The sequence below is a fragment of the Kogia breviceps genome, chromosome 14, assembly GCF_026419965.1.
Source record: "Kogia breviceps isolate mKogBre1 chromosome 14, mKogBre1 haplotype 1, whole genome shotgun sequence".
NCBI lineage: Eukaryota > Metazoa > Chordata > Mammalia > Artiodactyla > Physeteridae > Kogia > Kogia breviceps.
In genome coordinates this window covers 49,887,172-49,906,231 of record NC_081323.1, presented here as the reverse complement: position 1 = coordinate 49,906,231, position 19,060 = coordinate 49,887,172, and the positions used below count along the sequence as shown (strand labels likewise).

At 56.3% G+C, this 19,060-nt stretch overlaps 1 protein-coding gene across 3 annotated transcripts; it reads left to right on the top strand.

Moving 5' to 3' along the window:
* The first annotated feature begins 879 nt into the window (after positions 1-879).
* On the top strand, positions 880-18,779 carry HSPA12B (heat shock protein family A (Hsp70) member 12B). 3 transcript variants are annotated; one of them, XM_059037168.2, is made up of 13 exons: positions 880-1,034; positions 5,840-5,899; positions 7,552-7,649; positions 8,652-8,776; positions 11,344-11,530; positions 11,875-11,979; positions 12,310-12,426; positions 14,252-14,426; positions 15,139-15,225; positions 15,655-15,759; positions 15,867-16,125; positions 16,580-16,683; positions 17,280-18,779. In XM_059037168.2, exons 2-13 carry the CDS (start codon positions 5,857-5,859, stop codon positions 17,933-17,935), a joined length of 2,061 nt encoding a protein of 686 aa, XP_058893151.1. In that variant the 5' UTR covers positions 880-1,034; positions 5,840-5,856; the 3' UTR covers positions 17,936-18,779. The 3 variants fall into 3 exon arrangements, with proteins under 3 accessions (XP_058893151.1, XP_066870239.1, XP_066870238.1); XM_067014137.1 differs by lacking the exon at positions 880-1,034 and adding an exon at positions 1,072-1,200; XM_067014138.1 differs by lacking the exon at positions 15,139-15,225 and having other exon boundaries at positions 889-1,034.
* Positions 18,780-19,060: the final 281 nt, after the last annotated feature.

Below are 19,060 nucleotides of genomic sequence, written 5' to 3'. Positions count from 1 at the left end.
CCCATCCCATCCGCGCCCAGCCTAAGCCTTTGTGGGAACACACTGGGCAGCGAGAAAGGGGCCAGGCCCAGGTCCTGCCAGAATCAGGAGGTGGTGTGCATTATGGGAAGTCAGCTGCCTTAGAGGGGCCTAGCAAAGAGATCTCCACTCTATATCACCTGTTTGGAGGCCAGGTCCCCAAATCCGCACGAAAGCATGGGTTAGGACAGGAAGAAGGTCATGAACCCTCACAGGAAAGGAGCTCTGTGCTCCTTGCCAAAGCAGGATGAGTTCTGAGTGATCCCTTTGTTAGGAGTGGGGACCCAAACTGTGAGAACCCTTCCCACCCTACCCCAAACTTCAGCAAGGACAGACCTAGGCCCCAGCCTGGGGCTTAATTAAAGGCCTGTCCTCACCCTCAATCTGGCTTCTTCTCTCTTCTCTGACGCTTGGAGACCAAGCTCGGGATCTTGGGGGTGGGGTGGGGGCGTCTGGGTGAAGGGACTGCGAGAGTCCGGGGCAGGGGCTGGAGGGGTCTGGGCAGGGCCCTCCCACTCAGAAGCTAGGCCCCCTAGGCTGAATCCCGAGGTGGCCTTGGGGTGGGCAGAGGAGCCCTTCGCAGTCGGGCTGCAGGAGGCCTACCAGGGCCTGAAATTCCTCTCCTCCTCCCTCCACCTCGTCTCCTCACCCTTCTCCCCTCCTGGCCCCCCGGGTGGCTGGGAAGTGGGGGAGGCGCAGGAGGGGCAAAGGGAGGGGCGGTGGACTCAAGCCGGGCCGGGCCCCTCGGCGGAGGCCTGTGCTGCAGGCCCCGCCCCGGCCTCGCACATCTGGGCTGAAGCGCTGGCCCACCCGGCGGCGGCGGCAGCGGCGCGGCCATCCGGCCTGGGGGAGGGGGAGGAGAGGAGAGGGGCGGGGGCGGTGCGGGGCGGAGAGCCGGGCTGGGGCCGGGCGCACGTCGAGGGCTTTGGCCGACGCGGCAGAGCACAGCCGCCCCACCGGCTTTGGGCCCAGGATCCAGGCGTCTGGACACAGGTCGAGCTGTCGGCAGGGCAGAGGTGAGTTCTGGGCGGGGACCGCTGGGCTCCCAGAGAGGAGGAAACGCCAAGGTTTGCGGTCTCATCGCGGGCTGGCGGCTGAGACCCCACCACAAACTTCCTGACCCAGAGGGACAGGACTGGGGCGGATCTGCAAGCCCCTCTCTCCAGCAGGGCTGTGGGTTCGGTAAGGCAATTGGGGCAGCGACAGAGGGCTACATCCGGGCTTTGGGACCCCACACTCGCCCTGTGGAGGGTGGGGATCTGGGGGGAGGGAGGGGGGCTCGAGAGACTTCCGTGTCTGGGTGTCTGTGGGGCTGGGGGCTGCTCCAGGGAGCCAGTTTGTGGACGACACGGTGCTTAGGCCAGAGGTGGAGACCCCGGGGTTGAGTGTGTGTGTATTTGGGGATGCCTGCAGGGGGAGTTCCCAGGGCCTGTGGTCCAGAGAGTTCAAGAGTGGCTGGGTGGCACAGTGCCAGACTGTGGGCTGGCCTCATGAACAGGGACCTCTGGTTTCTCTCTGTGAGGCCAGCTTGGGAATCCAGGTGGGGTGGGGTCAGGGCTCCCTGTGGTATCCCAGTGGAGCCAGGCTGTAAAGTTAGCTTGTGTGGGGGAGAGAAACTGACAGGGAGGGTGCTCTAAAATGTGAACTCCCTGAGAGAGTGAAGGCAGCCCTGGATCCCCAGAAGGTAAGAGAGGTGACAGGGGACAATGGGCAGAGGGTGGGAGGGGCTTCAGGCCCTAGGCTGTGTCGTACAGAGGTTGTTTTGTGAACTGGCTGCTCCCTTGATGAGGACACATGGGGGCAGGGCAGGATGTATAGAAAGACAAGTCGAGGACAGGGAGGGGACTTGGGAGGCCATTTCTATCACTCCCTGCCTCAGGCCAGGAGAAGGCAGCTTCCTCACCCCACAACCTCCCACTGGTCCCTCTCCTTGAGGGTGCCTCTCCAGAGACAGACTGGGGAAGCCCTTTGGGTGCCATTTCTGATCTGTTCCTTGGGCCCTGATTGGCTCAGTCGCTGGCTTGGGAGAAATGCCTGAGGCCTCTCTTTGCTTGCTGACTGGCAGGATGCTGAGAGAGCAGTGGATGGGAGAGGCAGGGTCCCGGTAAAAGGAGGCCTGCGGGGGTATGGAGGTGAAAGTCCTAGGCTTTTGTGAGTCTGGGGGACACTGTGGGATGGGAGTCTCCAGTTTCAAGTCCCTACTCGGCCACACTCTGTCCTAGTCCCCAGTCATGCCTATTGGGTAGAAGTCAGGGCCAGGGGTCAGGGGAAAGCTGAAGATGAGAGGTCAATATGAGGCCAAGGGCTAGGGGTCAGTCCATGGGCAAGGTTAAGGGACAGACCATAGGCAGGGTTAAGGGTCTGTCTGTGGGTAGGGTAGGGGTCAGGCTGGGGCCAGGGTTTAGCCTGCCCTTGTAGCCAGGAAATGAAGTTATTCTCTGTGTAAATCAAATTGCCCCACCCAATTATTCTCAAACCCATAAGCATCACCAGTCTGAAATTAGTGGGCCCCTGGGGCAGGGATCTACCTCTCCCCACTTCCAGCTCCAGGCCCCGCCCAGATATAGCTTTTGGGAGCTGAGGTTATCCTGAGTCCCAGCATTCTCCTTAAATGTTTCTGGTATGTGGGTGTGTATGCATGGTGGGGGATGTCCCAAAGAAATATGGGGTATGTGTGCGTGCTTGTGTGGCTGCCACCCTCTTGTACCTCCACCTCTCAGAGAATCAGCAGGATCCTCCTTCTTTAACACAAATTGATTCAGGGCCTCCCTCCCTCCCTAAAGAACTCAGAATGACTAGAATAAAAGTCTCAATAAGACCAAAAACTTCTGACAAGAGAAAATTCAGAATCCACATCACGAAGGGAAAGAACACTGCTCACATCTGTCCAACTCCCTGCCTTTTTATCAACCACCTTCCTTTCTTGGACTTGATCCTCACAAGCCCCCTGCATGATCCATTTTACAGGAAAGGGCACTGAGGTACAGAGAGGCAACATGATGCACTCCAGCCAGGTGCCATAATAGGCCCTTGTCAGCCCTGAGTGTAGGGGCATTCAGTGTCACATGCTCAAAGCTGGGAGATAACTGGACCAGGTTCACAGAGCTGGGGAGATTATAGACACATTGGTTTGGACATGGAATCAGCTTAGAGTGACAACTCTTGAGTCTTTTTTTCTTGGTGTTTCTAGATTGTTTCTGCTCCAAATACAATATCCTTGGTTCAGAAAATCCATTCATTCATTCAGCAAAGAGTTTCCCCAGCACTTAGCTGCAGAACCTGATAGGAAGAAATGTCAATAAGTTTTTGCTGATGAATCAAAACAATGTATAAGTAGGGCTGCCATATTCTCTCTTGTGGGCTTGATCCAGTAGTGTGTTGGTAGATGTTTCTCAGTCAGCTCCCCAAGAGGGAGAAAAACCTAATTTGCAGTTTACCAACTTCTACGATATAATCACCATGGCTGATTTCAAGCTATCAATGTGATGTCAGTAAATGCAGAATTGAGAAGAGATGCACAGAATAAGCTCTTGGGAGCTGGTAGGATCCTCGTCCAGCATGACACTCCATCACCCTGAACTGGGCACCTGTCCCTGGCTCTCAAGGCCCATACCCACCCCCACCATTTACTTTCCTTTTTCTCAGCATCATCCAGCTGCTGTACAAGTGCCCATGATCAGCCCCTGTATTTCCCCTGATTCTGATTTCTGGACATCCACCTGTGCACCTCCAGTGACAGCAGGACTGCATGTGTCTGGAAATCTCCATGGTCCTGGCCATGGGGAAATATCCTGGATGTCTCTCAGTGTCTGTCCATGCTGGGGCAGGGTTGTGTGAATTCTGTGTGAGCAAGGGTGTGTGCACGTGTATGTAGGGGTGTGACAGTGCCCAGCTCTGTGTCCGCTGTGTTCTGTTAGCAAAACTTCCTGATCTGGCCACTGACTACAGAGAGGGAGTGGGCTCTGGGCTGCCCCCACCCTTGTTTAGGCTCACTGCTGAGGACAGTAGCGTTGGTGATCTGAAGACTGGGCCAGGATACGTTGACAAGCACTTCTCAAACCTTAGGGTGCTCCCAACCACCTGGGATCTTGTAAAAAAGCAAGCGCTAATTAAGCAGGTCTGGTGCGGAGCCTGAGGGCCTGCACATCTAACAAGCTCCCAGGGGACCCAGTGCTGCTGTCCTGATACCATGCTTTGAATAACAAAGCTGTCAATGACCTGGAGGAGGATGCCTCTAGCTTGGCCTTCAGAACTTCACAGACACAAGCTCAGGTTCCTCCCACCTTAGAAGAGAAAATAAAAACCTGTCCTCCCCTCCTCAAGCATTATGTTCCTCCAGGTGCAGCCAAGCTTCCCAGAAGTGCTAGCTCCGTTCTCTCACCGGCTGCTCCCTCCTCGCCTACCTGACTCCCACCCCATCTCCATCATTCCACTGAAATGCCATTAAAAACAGGTGTTTCCAGTCTCATCTAAAAATCTCTGAAGGCGTCTAGCTTCACAGCCTTCTCTTATCAAGATCATGAAACCATAGCAGGCAACTCCATCTCCCTGGCCAGCCAACCTTCCTCCAGTCAACCTTTATTCAGAGCTTCTCCTCCCTTCCCTTCCCCCACTCTACTCTCTGCCAAGCCTCCTGTGACAATGACTCCCAGACACACATCTCCACCTCAGATTTCTCCCGTCCTCTAGGTCATATGTCATCTGACTCCTCAGTCTGTTCTCTCAGCAGTTTCAAAACTGCACCCAGAACACTGCCCCATCCCCCCTGCCAGCCTGCCCTGTTCCAGTATTCTCCATTTCACCATCCATCTCCTAGCTTGAATCAGGCAGTGTCATCCTTGACACCTTCTTCTTCCTAACCTCCCATGTCCAATCCAGCCATCTTCCATCAGGCTTGTTGATTTTAACCTCTAACGTAAATGTCTACACTTCTGTCTCAAGACACACAGCCACCACCATCATCTGTTGCCTGGAGCACTGATCGGCTCCTGTTTTCCTGTCGTCGCACTGCAATCTACACTTCCCATGCAGCCAGAGGGGCTTTTTAAAACACAGATTTAGTCATGCCCCTGCCTTCACTCTGCCACTTGAAACCTTTCAAGATTTGCTGTTGCCTTTCATGTAAAACCAGATCTAAAATTGGGTCCACCAGGGTCCGTCTGCCTGCAGGATGAGCCTAGCCCAACCCCTCTCTCCAGCCTTGCCATGCTCCCCTTTCTGCCCTGCTTCACAGCATTGTTTGTAATCTCAGATTCACTTACATGATTATCTGATTATGAATAGCTTCCCCACCAGGCTGTGGGCCCCCAGGACAGGGACAGTGTCTCTCTGGGTCATTGACATCCCACAGCATCTGGCAGAGAGTGGGCACCTGAAAACACTTAGGAGCCTCCTGGTTCCAACAAAGCAACTGTTAAAAAGACATTTCTGAGGGAATTCCCTGGCGGTCCAGTGGTTAGGTTTCCTCACTTCCACTGCAGGGGGCCAGGGTTCAATACCTGCTCGGGGAAGTAACATCCTGTAAGCCACGCAGTGTGGCCAAAAAAAAAAGAGACATTTTTGAGACAAGCTGGATGGAGGATTGAGCATTGGATGAGATTGAGGAATTACTGTTGATTTTGTTAGACATGATAGTGGTGTTGTGGCAATGTCTTTTAAAAAATCTCTGTTAGAGAGACATATTAAATAATTTATAGGTCAAGCAACATGCCTGGGATTTGCTTCAAAGGACTCCAGCCAAAAGTAAATAAATAAACAATTATTCAGTAAGGGAACAAAGGAACAAATAAATGCCATTCTGCTTGTCTGTTCCTGTTCACAGCCACAGGGCCTACAAAGATGCTGGCTGTCCCGGAGATGGGCCTGCAGGGGCTGTACAGCGGTAAGACCCACCCCCTCACCTCTGCCCGGGGCCCACTGCCCCCCTCACCCTGGCACTCAGACCCACTCCTAGTCTGTCCACGTGCCTTGCCCAGCAGAGGCTCCTGAGAGCCATTCTGTGAGTGTGTGTGTGCAAGGAGGGTCAGTGCAACAGGACTACGCATGTGAGTGTGTGTGTGTGTCTGCATGTCTGCCTATAGGCAGGTCTCTGGGCACATGGTGTGTATGTCTGCACAGAACTCTGTGTGCATGCGCATCTGCCTTTGGCCTGGTCTGGGCGCAGGCTCTGGGTTCTGTGCAGGGAGAGGAGGCCAGGAGGCAGGACGGACACGCCTCAGGAAGTCCACTCACAAAGACCTGGTGGGCTGGGGCTTCCTTCCTGACTCCCTTTCCAGGCTCAAACCACAGCAACTCGGCCCCTCAAGCTGGAGCTGGTGACAGGACCCAAGCCTGCCCTGGCCACCTGAGAAAAAGGGGCTCTGAGAGTGTGACCACCATGTCCTTGCCCCTCCAGCACTGCAAGACAGATGCCAGCCCTGTCCAGGCACTTCCCAGAATCCCCTTCATGCCCGGCCCCTCACATATATTCCCAGGGTACCCCAAGGTCCGGGAGGGCTGGGACTTGTCAGGGCCACAGAGCTGTGGCTGGGCGAGTACACAGGCCCCAGCCCTGGCTCAGCCTAAAACCAGACATTGATTTGCCAATGTGTCTTCATACCAGACCCCATCAATCTCCCTGGCCAGTGACCCCGTCCCCACACACGGATCTCAGGGCAGCCCCAGTGCCCTTCCCAGGGGCCTTAGCAAAGTTCAGTGTGGTGGTGATGAGCCACCAACCCACACCAGCAAAGCAGGCCCTCCTGCCCCCTGAGCTGCCAGAGCCTCCAAACCAGGCTTTGGGCTGCCTTCTGGGGGCTGTACTGCTTCCTCCCACCAAAGGTCCAGCTCAGTCCTGGGCCTGTGAGAGGGTCTTAAGGGGGCCTCCTGCCCCCAAATGCTGGCTCCAGGTCTGTGTGTGTCATGGGGGAGGGGAGGCTTGGAATCTGACTTCCTAGTGTGGTGGACACCTCTCGGCTCAGGGCTGGGCTGGGGGAGGTGTTGCCCCAGTCAGCCAGCTGGGCCTGTCCGTGGCCCTTAGAGGGTAGAGGGAGGTGGGGAGGCAACTCTCTCAGGTCCTGATTAGAACCATGTGGCTGCACTTCAGTGGGGAGAGGAGCGGCTCCACTCCCATTCTGTTAGGTCTGTAGTCCCCTACCTTTTCTGGTTTCTCTACCCTCACCCCAGGAGCTCACCTGCCCCATCTCTCCTGCCCTTCTATCTCTGGACTCAGTCTTCCCCAACCCCACAATGCTTCTCTGTCTCTCCCCTTCCCTGCTGTGTCTGAGGGGTGCTGTGGGAGACAGTGAGTCCCTAGGTGAAGTATGTCACCCTGCAGGAATAGGTCACCTCTAACTGATAATAGACGCTGAGCCCAGCTATCCCCGACCCCAACCTCAGTCCCGTCCTTCCTACCCTCCCTCCCTATACCCTTTCCCCAGCAGGGTACCCCTCACCTTGGCCCAGCAATGACTGATGGAGAATCCCCCAGGCTTGGGGCCCAGCCACCAGCCCCTTACCCTGATTGTGCCATAGTGATTTGCCCTCTCTTTGCAGGCTCTAGCCCAGAGCGGACTCCAGTGCCCAGCCCACCCGGCTCCCCAAGGACCCAGGAAAGCTGTGGCATTGCCCCCCTCACACCCTCACAGTCTCCAGTAAGCCCAGAGCAGGGATTGGGGTGGTGGGTGGCCTGGGTAGTATGGAAGGTCACACTGGTGTCTGGAAGAGCAATGGCAGGTCTGGGCTGGGGATGCCATCATGCTTCCTGCCCCTACACACTCCACTAATGTTCCCCATGATGGGTTAGACTTAGGTGACCCTGGAATGTAGGGGTAACAATTCTACTGAGGTGATCTCTCTCCAGGATAACATCTAGGGACCGTTGCACGTAACCTGCCTGGGGCAGGTGTACTCCTGAGCAAGTAGTTTTGTGTATTCTCAGAGCACTGGGCCTCCGAGACTTGCTTCCCCTCCTGTCAACCACAGCCACCTTAATACAAGGTATATCTAGGGAAGAGGAGACGTGTTGCTAAAAAATAGCTTGGGGCTAGCTTGAAGTATCCAGGACATAACCACCACCCCCAAGCTCCCTAGGTCACCCCACATGGGGTGGCCTCACCCTAGTGATCCAGCCTGGGGACCCCCTTGTTCTCAGGGAGCCCAGGCCTGGCCTGGGAGGAGGCAAGGACCACTCTTGGGCACATGCATGGGGCCTCTCTTCTCTGTCACAAAACTGGATAGAGTCTGGCTGTGTCACTGTGGCCACAAAGAGCAAGAGGGTCAAATATACGCAGGTCCATGTGCTATGAAGCTGCTCAGAGCAGCAAAATTGCCCCCAGCTGGGCCCGGGTGGTGAAATGGTGTGAGATGGGGGTGGGGCAAAGGCAGTCCAGGCAGAAGGTGGGCAGAGAACCAGAAGCAGGGAAGCAGGAGCTCAAGCCCAAAACTTCATGGGGCTACCTGAGAGGCCTTGGGCTTTCTGAACAGTTGGCATCTCAAGGGCTTAGCTTGGAGCTCAGGAGAGGAAGGGAGCCAGGCAGGCAGGTAGGTGGGGGTGGGCCAGGGCCGGTCTGGGCCACAGCCAGGGGTTGGGAGGGCTCCCACATACAGTCAGCCTGGCCCTCTGGCTGCTCCCTGACTAGGTCTTGCACTTCCAGAAGCCTGAGGCCCGAGCCCCCCAGCAGGCCCTCTTCTCCGTGGTAGTGGCCATCGACTTCGGCACCACATCCAGTGGCTATGCCTTCAGCTTTGCCAGTGACCCTGAGGCCATCCACATGATGAGGTGAGGGTGGCTGGGCTGGGAGATTGGTGTGGGCAGGGGTGGGGGGGGAATCCTACACCCTGGGAGAGACCTGGTCCCAGAAGTACTGTCACTAAGGAGACATGGGGTCTCCTCAGAGTGCCTTCCACCCCTAGTCTGGGCTCCCCACTGGGGCAAAAGTTTGGAGGATGGGTGCCAGGCCTGGGCCCTCAGCCCCAGTTGGGGCAGCTCTCTGACCTCTGCAGGAAATGTTGGGCTTTGTTTTTTATTTTAAATTTTTTATTGAGAGATAACAAACATACAGTAAAATACACAGATCTTTGTCTGGGCTAGTCACAAACACACACACAAATACATATGCACAAATACATATGCAAAAACCAAATAAATATGTGGTTTTAAAATAAAAGTGGTATAGGGGCTTCCCTGGTGGCGCAGTGGTTGAGAGTCCGCCTGCCGATGCAGGGGACACAGGTTCATGCCCCGGTCCGGGAAGATCCCACATGCCGCGGAGCGGCTAGGCCCGTGAGCCATGGCCGCTGGGCCTGTGCGTCCGGAGCCTGTGCTCCGCAACGGGAGAGGCTGCAACAGTGAGAGGCCCGCGTACCGCAAAAAAAAAAAAAAATTAAATTAAAAAAATAAATAAATAAAAGTGGTATATCATACAACTTGCTTTAAGTTTTCAACACTATTTTCTAGATGTTTCATGTGAATACAGAGAGCCACGATTTTGTTTTAATTGTTGCATAGTATTCCACAGTACAGATGTGTCATAATTTATCCATTCTTCTATTGATAGTTTTGAGGCTATTTTTCCTTCTAATTTTTCACTGTTACAAACAGTGCTGCAATGAATATTCTTCCTTGAAAACTTGTGCTGGAATTTCTATATGGTAGATTCCTAGAGGCAGATTCCTAGGTTTGGCTCGAATGAAATACAAGGAAATGAACGATCAGAGGGTTAACTGAGTTGACAAGTCACACAGTTGTCATGAAAGAGCTGTTTGAAAAATCCATTCTGATGGATTTTGTTTTGTTTGAATGAAACATTTGTTTGACACTCCCCTTCAGGCCTCAAGACCCTGATCCTTTGTATATATCTTAGTGGGGCTGTAGCCTATAGGGGGAAGACCCCTATAGAAGACCCCAAAGCTCCCAACTCAGCCTGGAGTGGGGGATCATGGGGCTTCACCAGGGCCTGGGAGGCTGGATGGAAGGGTGGGTGGAGAGACAGGCAAAGGGTCACTGCCCCAGATACAGGGGACCTAACCTACGTGAGCGTGGACTATCCTTCCCCTTTCTCTGCTCCCTCCACATCCACATGAGGCCACAAAGGCTCTGGGCCCTTAGAGCTCTCTAAGAGCTGCAGGGCATCCCAGCTTGTCAGCACACACAGCTTAGGCCATGCTGGGCCCCTTGCTGGGGCTGAGGACACATGAAGGGACACTGGAGATAACAGTCACAGGAAGTAACTGGGAGCATCTTGGCCTCCTCCCAAGCCTTTCCCACCCCCACTAGCCACTAATCCCCATCATTTCTATCTCTAATCTCTGTAATACCCTCCTACTTCTCTCCACCACTACCACCCGCACCCTCTCTCACTTGAAGGGTTGCAATATCCTCCTCCCTGGTTTTCCTTCTCCATCCTCCCTCCCCTCCACTCTGTTGCTACATGGGGACCAGTGACCTTTCTAAAGGCAAATGTGGTCATGCCTCTTCACTCCCCTACCTAATACCCACCAAGACAATTCTGATATGGCATTTGATACTCCTCCTTAGTTGATCTTAAGATTCCTGTATTTCCTCCTGCTTTGAGCCAACTTACAGCTAGTTCTCCCTAGTCTTTCACACCTCTAAGCTTTTGCACATGCTCTTCCTTCTGCCTGGATTCCCAGTTTCTTCCCCAAAAGGCTGCACTGGTGAGCCTGGCCTAGAGGAGTCAGGGCATCAGACAACGCAGAGGAAGGGGAGGAAGGATTTGCCAGGCTAATGAACTGGGCAGTGAGTTCTGGGTGGAGGTCCAGATGATGCCTGCACATAGGGAAGTTTGGAGTCTCAGGTTTTGGGGGCCTGCTGGAGGTGCAGTCAGCTGGGGTGTAGCTACTGATGTGGGCCAGATAGGAATGATCATGAATACCTTGAAAGAGCTTAGCTGTGGAAGATGGCCTAGAGGAGGGCAAACCAGCTGGCTGGGAGGAGGCCTCTGCCAGGGTCCTGGAGAGACATATCAGAAGGCCAGACGAGGCAGATGGCTTGCTGCTGCTTGATAAGACATGGAGGTGAGGTCCAATGGTATACTTCATGGAAGGAAGCAGGAGCTGAGGATGTCGGATGGGACCCATGGCCCCATGGATAGAGAGGATCCCATGAGCAACGTTTATGGAGATTTAAGTGGATGCCAAGCACCATATTCACAAGAACCCTAAAAGGTAGGTACTATTATCATTCCCATTTTACATATGGAAAGACTGAGGCTTGGGAAAGCCAAGTGAGCTGCCCAAAGTCACACAGCTGGTTCCAGAGCCAGCACCCAACCCCACAAAGGGAGCATTACTGCTGACCACACTGACAGCTATCTGCCTCCACAGGAAATGGGAGGGTGGGGACCCAGGTGTGGCCCACCAGAAGACTCCCACCTGCCTGCTGCTGACCCCAGAGGGTGCCTTTCACAGTTTTGGCTATACAGCCCGTGATTACTACCACGATCTGGACCCTGAGGAGGCTCGTGACTGGCTCTACTTTGAGAAGTTCAAGATGAAGATCCACAGTGCCACTGTGAGTCACATTCTGGCTCAGGGCCCAGCTCCAGCCAGGGAGGCAGGGCTAGGAGGGAAAGCCGGGAGGGAGGCTTCATGGAGGGTAGGTAAAGCTAAAAGGTGAGGAGGGGCCTGGTGGAGGAGTAGCTGAGGAGGCAGAGCTTGAATGTAAGGGATGGAGGCATGACCAAGGGGTGAAGATAGGGTAAAGAGAGGGGCTGGGGAGAGAACTAATGTGAGATTAGAGCCCGAGTGGGACAGTGCCAAAGAGGGGGAGCACCAGGAAATGGGGTGAGTATGAGGTTGTCAGGAAATGGAGGCAGAGCTACGGCCTCCTGCAGAGTCACCTTGTGTCCCTGCCAGGATCTCACCTTGAAGACCCAGCTAGAAGCAGTAAATGGAAAGAAAATGCCTGCCCTGGAGGTGTTCGCCCATGCCTTGCGCTTCTTCAAGGAGCATGCCCTTCAGGTGTGCTGTGACCCCATCCCTGCCTACTGGGGTGGAGGGGCCCCAGGTCCATCCTTTCCCCTCAGCCCATCCCCTGTCCATCCAATGGGTAGCCACTGTCAGAAGACAGAGGTCATCTTCTCCAGTCCCCTGCCTTTCTATCTGGTAGAGCCTGCTTCAACCCTACAGGTGTTGGGGAGGTGGTGGTGGTGGGGAAGGGGGTGTTAGGATTCCAAGTTAGCTGGGAAGTTCCTCCTGAGGCCTGATTAGTTCCTCCAGCTCCCATAGAGGCTAAAGACACTCCCCACAAACCAAGCCAGCCATTCCCCTCACAGCCCCCTTCTGCTCCAGGAGCTGAGGGACCAGTGCCCATCGCTGCCAGAGAAGGACACTGTGCGCTGGGTGCTGACAGTGCCGGCCATCTGGAAACAGCCAGCTAAGCAGTTCATGCGAGAGGCTGCCTACTTGGTGAGAATGTGCACTCAGAGCTGTGGACGTTGGGTGGGAGGGCCCCGGGCAGGGCCCCATACCCTCATTCACCCACCACCCTTGGGACCACAGAGCCATTGTGTAAAGACTGCCAGCCCCACCCTGCTGGCCATTTTGGAGGGTTGTTGCCACCAGGAAAGGGGGTGGGCCTGCAGGACCAGAGAGCAGAGGGACAAAAGACACAGTCCAGGCCAGCTTAAACAGTGTCTTAGGGCAGGTTTCCTAGAAGCAGAGCCCAAGATGGGGATTCTTGTGCATGTGGTCTATTGCAAGGACTCTCAGGAGAAAGGGGAGTGAGGAAAGCAGGACAGGAGAAAGAGCTGAGCAGAGATGTGGTCTCAGCTGGAGTCTAGCCTCAGCCTCATCCCATGGGGAGCTCTAGAGGGAGAATGTACAGTGGTGTTGGCCACGGGGAGGTGGGGGGGGTGGCTTTTTGTCCATCCTTATCAGTCATTGGTTACTGGGGGAGTTGGGGAAAGCCCCTCCAAGTGAGGTGGTTCCCATTCAGCTGAGGGCAGTTCTTCAGAGAAGGGGCAGCGGTGAGCCAATAGCAGCCAAGCAGCCAACACTCACAGTAGCTGGGCAGGACACCAAGAACACCCACTTCAGCCAGCATCAGTATTTTCACCACAGCCCCAACCATTGAGCAGGGGAAACAGGACTATGAAACGATGAAGGGAGGTGATTTTGGCCAATGTTTGCTGGTCTTCCTACCATAAGAGATGCCCAAAGGTCTGGAGAAAGGGGGATGGCTCAGGCACCCCCCTCTCAAGTGGAAATGGGGAGGCTGGAGGGGGGCTCATTGTTTGATCCTGCCCGTGAACCTGAGGCCTTGGTGGACACCCTAGGATCTCCAAAAGGGATCTCAGGAATTCCAGTGCACCTTCCCCTGGAAGATACCAGGACCCCCAACCCCCCACAAACACAGCTTTGGGCCAGGCATGCCTCAGCTGTCAAATCCACAGGTGCCTACACTTGTCTCTAGAAGGAGCTAACCCTGAGGCCAGTGGGCATCCCCGCTGCAGAGACCAGGATGAAAGCATGGCTGTGCCCAGCCAGAACAAACACCCACCACACCAGTGGCCCCCTGCTGGTTTACCCACCTTGCTTCCTCCCACACTGTTCCCTGTCAGCTGAGGACGGGCTGGCCCTGCGCAGGAAGTCTTAATACCCACCCATCCCCATCCCCCACCTGGTCAGACTGCCTTGCCTTGGCACCTGAAATTTCACTGTTAAAGTTTCTTTCCTCCTATATCAGATTCCCTGAGAACAAAGTTCTCCTAAGAGTGGAGAGGCCCATGGCCACTGTCTATCACCAGTGGAGAAAGAGGGTTCAGTTAAGCCAAAAGGGGCCCCCTCACCCCTCTGGCTGATGGTCTGGCCATTATACCCACCCTCCCCAATACACTGTGCTGGAGTCTCCACTAACCCCCTCAGCCAGTGCTTAGCTGGTCAACCCAGCATCTGTGAAGGGGATCTTGCTGCAGCCCAGGGATACCTTGGGCAGCCTAGAGGCAGATCCCAGGTGCTCTAGGTTTTCACTCAGTCTAGGGTCTCTTCCTGCTGGACAACACCATGGCATCCTTGGCCATGGCCATGCCCCTCCCCAGCCTGGTCACAGGGTGGCTGTGAGACAGCTCCAAATTTGTGCAGCATGGAGGGGCCTGAGAAGCTTAGCATGGGTGGGGTGTAATCCGGAGGAGATGGGAGCCCCACAGGCCCCCGGTTGCCTGCCCTGAGGTGCCATTTCAGTGTGATGCTTGGCCCATGGTTCTCCCCAACCCTGCCAACCACCCATCCTCAGGCCGGACTGGTGTCGAGAGAGGATGCGGAGCAATTACTCATCGCCCTGGAGCCTGAGGCCGCCTCTGTCTACTGCCGAAAGCTGCGTCTGCACCAGCTCGTGGACCTGAGCAGCCGAGCTCCAGGCAGTGGGCGCCTGGGCGAGCGCCGCTCCATTGATTCCAGCTTCCGTCAGGGTGAGCCACCCCCAGGGGTACTGCCCAGTGGTGGCCTTGGAGGCAGGCGCTGAAGATTACACCGTGCCCTAGAGTAGCACTGTCAGAGGACGGCAGGACTCAGCCCAGCACTGAATCTGAGAGTGGGAGGGTGATGCCTACCCTGGGGAGAGGTGCTTGGGTACTGACAAATGGTACTCTGAGCTGAAGGTGAAGGTCTTCAGGAGCTGCCCCTTAAACAGCCACTGAATTAGTTTTCCCTCCCCTCCTGGCATATCAGCTGTCCTCCTCCCTCCCCCATCAGCCCCAAGCTCCTGCTGCCAGGACCAGGAACTGGGACAGCTATGGTCAACCTTCATCATCCCCTCAGGTGCCATCTCCCATGACAGGGAGAGGTCCCAGGACCTCCCCCCACCCCATCCCCAGCTCCTTCAGACCTTCTTAATTCTGATTTTGCCATGGCCTGAGCCTTTCTGGATTAAGGGAAGGTCCTGCAGCCGGAAATACTTCCCCTTAGCTGTTGGTTACAGTGCCTAAGATTACCCCATCCAGTTTCTCTGGACCCTTTGGGGTTCAGCATTGCCCTCTCCCAGTTAGGAGTGGAGCAGGAGTTTCAGGAGCACTGGCTGCTCCAGATGCTCATGTAGGACGTTGGTGGAAGGATGCGGGGCATTGAGTGTGGTAGCTGAGACACTCCTTCTAACCTCACTGTCCTGCTGTCCCTCAACCCCAGCCCGAGAGCAGCTTCGAAGGTCCCGCCACAGCCGCACGTTCCTGGTGGAATCGGGTGTCGGAGAACTGTGGGCTGAGATGCAAGCAGGTGGGGGAGGGGAGATGGAGGGATATTCCTTGGGCCCTGTGGGGCACCGTATACTGAAGGTGGGGGGAACATTCTCGAAGTCAGCTCTAGCCCCTAGGAACCCTGCCCCTTCCAACTCCTTCAGCTGTACCTAACCTGATAGTCCCCCTCAGTCACCTGTACTCCCACCCCCACTCACAGCCATGCCCCTAACCCCCACTCCCCCGGGGGATTCTCTGCAGATGGAGTTGCAGAATCCTGGGACCATTCTCCCCCACACCTTGTGCTCCTTCCTGGTGACCCTCAAGCACCTGAAGCCCCTTTCAACCCTAACCCCCATGGCCCCGCAGACAGGGCTCAGGACCTGGGGCAGGGCTGGAGGCTGGGTGAGTCTGCAGAGGGCGCAGAGCTGAAGGTGCCACGAGTGTGTGCTCACGCTCGCCCCCGTAGGAGACCGCTACGTGGTGGCAGACTGCGGGGGAGGCACGGTGGACCTTACCGTGCACCAGTTGGAGCAGCCCCATGGCACCCTCAAGGAGCTCTACAAGGCATCTGGTGAGTAGCCAGGCAGCGCCCTTGGTACCAGACCGCCCTGGCCCCGCCAACGCCCCCTGGCGGCGGAGTCGGCACTGACGCCCCCTTCGTCCCCTGCCCTACCCAAGGCGGCCCCTGTGGCGCGGTGGGTGTGGACCTGGCCTTCGAGCAGCTGCTGGGCCGCATCTTCGGCGAGGACTTCATCGCCACCTTCAAAAGGCAACGCCCGGCAGCCTGGGTGGATCTGACTATAGCCTTCGAAGCCCGCAAACGCACCGCAGGCCCACACCGTGCGGGGGCGCTCAACATCTCGCTGCCCTTCTCGTTTATTGACTTCTACCGCAAGCAACGAGGCCACAACGTGGAGACAGCCCTGCGCAGGAGCAGGTGGGCTGGGGGACCGCCCCTACAGGGGAAGGTGTGGGCCCCAGGGGGGAGTAGGGGGTCCACCTTATCTGTCCCACGCACACATCATGCCAGACCCGGGGGAGGGGCATGAGTACCCCAGCTGGAATCGGCAGCCCATACTGGGGTGAGAATCTTGAACCTGGGGAAAAGGCAAGATCTACCTCTTCCCATTCCACACACACACACACACACACACACACACACACACACACGCACGCTAGCCAATGGGTCTGGGGTTCCTCTGATTGAGGCAAAGGGAGGCTCCTCTCCTGGGACCTCATGCCTGGACCTGGAACAGACCTGTGTCTAAAGCCCTGAAAGTATGGCTGGCACAATACATAATGTGCAATCAGTGCCCAGGTACTTCGGCCTGGAATAGGGGTAGCACCCGGGACCCTGACCCATGGGCTTGTGCCTCCTTCAACACCTACAGCGTGAACTTCGTGAAGTGGTCCTCACAGGGGATGCTCAGGATGTCTTGTGAGGCCATGAACGACCTCTTTCAGCCCACGGTCAGCGGGATCATCCAGCACATAGGTGAGCACCTGAGCCTGGGTCCTTCATTCACCTCAACATACACACCCAGATGCGGGAATATGTTACCCTGTTAGTGCCTGGAAACCTCCCCATATCCATACACTGGAATGAGACCCAGAATCATCTGGAATACCTGGAGGATGCAGTGTGGTGGGGATTAAGAGATAGGCAGGAAGATGTGCAGTCTTGCCAGGTTAAAGAACCTCTGGTGCCTGTTTCCCCAAATGGGGTGACAGTATTAGGTCCCCCAAACTGTTATCACAGGGATTTAAATGAGCTGAAGTATCTAGAGAGTGAGTGCAATGTCTTGCATGTAGCAGGCATTTAATATGTGTAAATGCAGACCCTTATCTCAAAACCTCCACTGTGTGGTAGGGAAGCAGGGCCCATAAGGATTGCCAGGGGCCCTCATGAAAGCGCCTGGTATTTTTCTTTATGGGAACCAGGCTACCATTTTATAGTGAAATGTCTAGTTTCTGGTTGCCCAAGGATACAGGCGGGCAGAGGAAAGGCGCCAGTGGCTGCGCAGTGGTGGCCTCAGTGGCCCACTCCCCGTCCCTCCTCCTTACCCCCCACCCTCCACTCCTGTACCGCAGAGGCACTGCTGGCGCGCCCCGAGGTGCAGGGCGTGAAACTGCTGTTCCTGGTGGGCGGCTTCGCAGAGTCGGCTGTGCTGCAGCACGCGGTGCAGGCAGCACTGGGCGCCCGCGGCCTCCGCGTGGTGGTTCCGCACGACGTGGGCCTCACCATCCTAAAGGGCGCGGTGCTCTTCGGGCAGGCTCCGGGCGTGGTTCGGGTGCGCCGCTCGCCGCTCACTTACGGCGTGGGTGTGCTCAACCGCTTTGTGGCTGGGCGCCACCCGCCCGACAAGCTGCTGGTTCGCGACGGCCGCCGCTGGTGCACCGACGTGTTTGAGCGCTTCGTGGCCGCTGAGCAGTCGGTGGCCCTGGGCGAGGAGGTGCTGCGCAGCTACTGCCCGGCGCGCCCAGGCCAGCGGCGCGTGCTCATCAACCTGTACTGCTGCGCCGCCGAGGACGCGCGCTTCATCACCGACCCAGGCGTGCGAAAGTGCGGCGCGCTCAGTCTAGAGCTCGAGCCCACCGAGGGAGGCCCCCATGCCACCGGTGTGCCCCCTAGCCGCCGCGAGATCCGCACTGCCATGCAGTTTGGCGACACCGAGATTAAGGTCACTGCCGTCGACGTCAGCACCAATCGCTCTGTGCGCGCCGCCATCGACTTTCTTTCCAATTGAGGGCGCAGTGCCAGCCCCCCTCAGCCCTGCTGAACTCTGTTTTGGCCCAGGGCCTGGGGAGCGGGCTGAGGCGGACCAACTGGCCCCATTCCCCGCCATCCTGCCCCAGGAGGTGAGGTCGCAGGAGGATGGGTGGGGACATATCCAGAAACTCTGGCTTTGGGATTGGGCCCCGGTCTGCTGACTGGAAGGCTGAAGGGCCCTGCCAAGGACTGAGGTCAAGGAGACTTAAGAGGTTTGTAAGACGGCGTGCCTACAGAGAGCATGTGATCCTGAAAGCAGAATGCATGGGAAGACTTGAGCCCTGGTCTGAACTGGGGTCTGGGATGGGAGTGGGGGGAGTGGGGGTGCAGCTGCAGGTGGGGCAGCAAGAGGAAGGAGGTTGTACAGGGCCTGGGCCTGAAGGGCAGAGTGCACTGACTGACTGGCTCAGCCTGTTTAGGGAGCCAGATGGGACAAGGACTGGAAGCTGACAGGAAAGGGACAGGGGTAGTAAGACCTTCCTGGGTGTGGTAACTGACCACCCAAGTATGAATGTTAATTGTAGAAAGAGCAGTAGCAGACTATGAGGAGAAGGGTGCAGGGCGAGGCACTTATGAGGGGGATGTGGGGGCACATGTTGTGGGGGGCGGCCTTTCCTTTCTGAGAAGGCCCCAGGGGCAGCCTATGAATGACCCACTTGCACTCCATCGAGCCACGGAGTGGAGGGAGGGTAGGGAAGACAGACGAAGCACTGGTCCCAGCTCTGCCATCAACTCAGTGTACCTGCCCTCCCCTGATGTACAACAGCCCCACCTGCTTGAGAACCCTAAGGTGACAATAAAGCATTTATGCTCAAGGTGAAGCTATAGCCTCATGGTACCTCACAAGAGGGGACCCTAATAGTGTAGTGGAGAGGGGCTGGGATCTGCAAAGGAAGGTTTTCAGCTGTGCCTGGGGCTGGGAACTGACCAGAAGGGGGTGCTGCTGTCTCTGGGTCAAGCCTCCCACACTGAATGCCCCATTCCACAAGACCTCTCTCTGACCTGGGCAGAAGGCCCCTTCCCATCCAAACTCGAACTGTTTTGGCAACTATTCCCAGGCCTAAAATGTCACCCCCTGTGCATACTTATTTTGGGGCCAGGT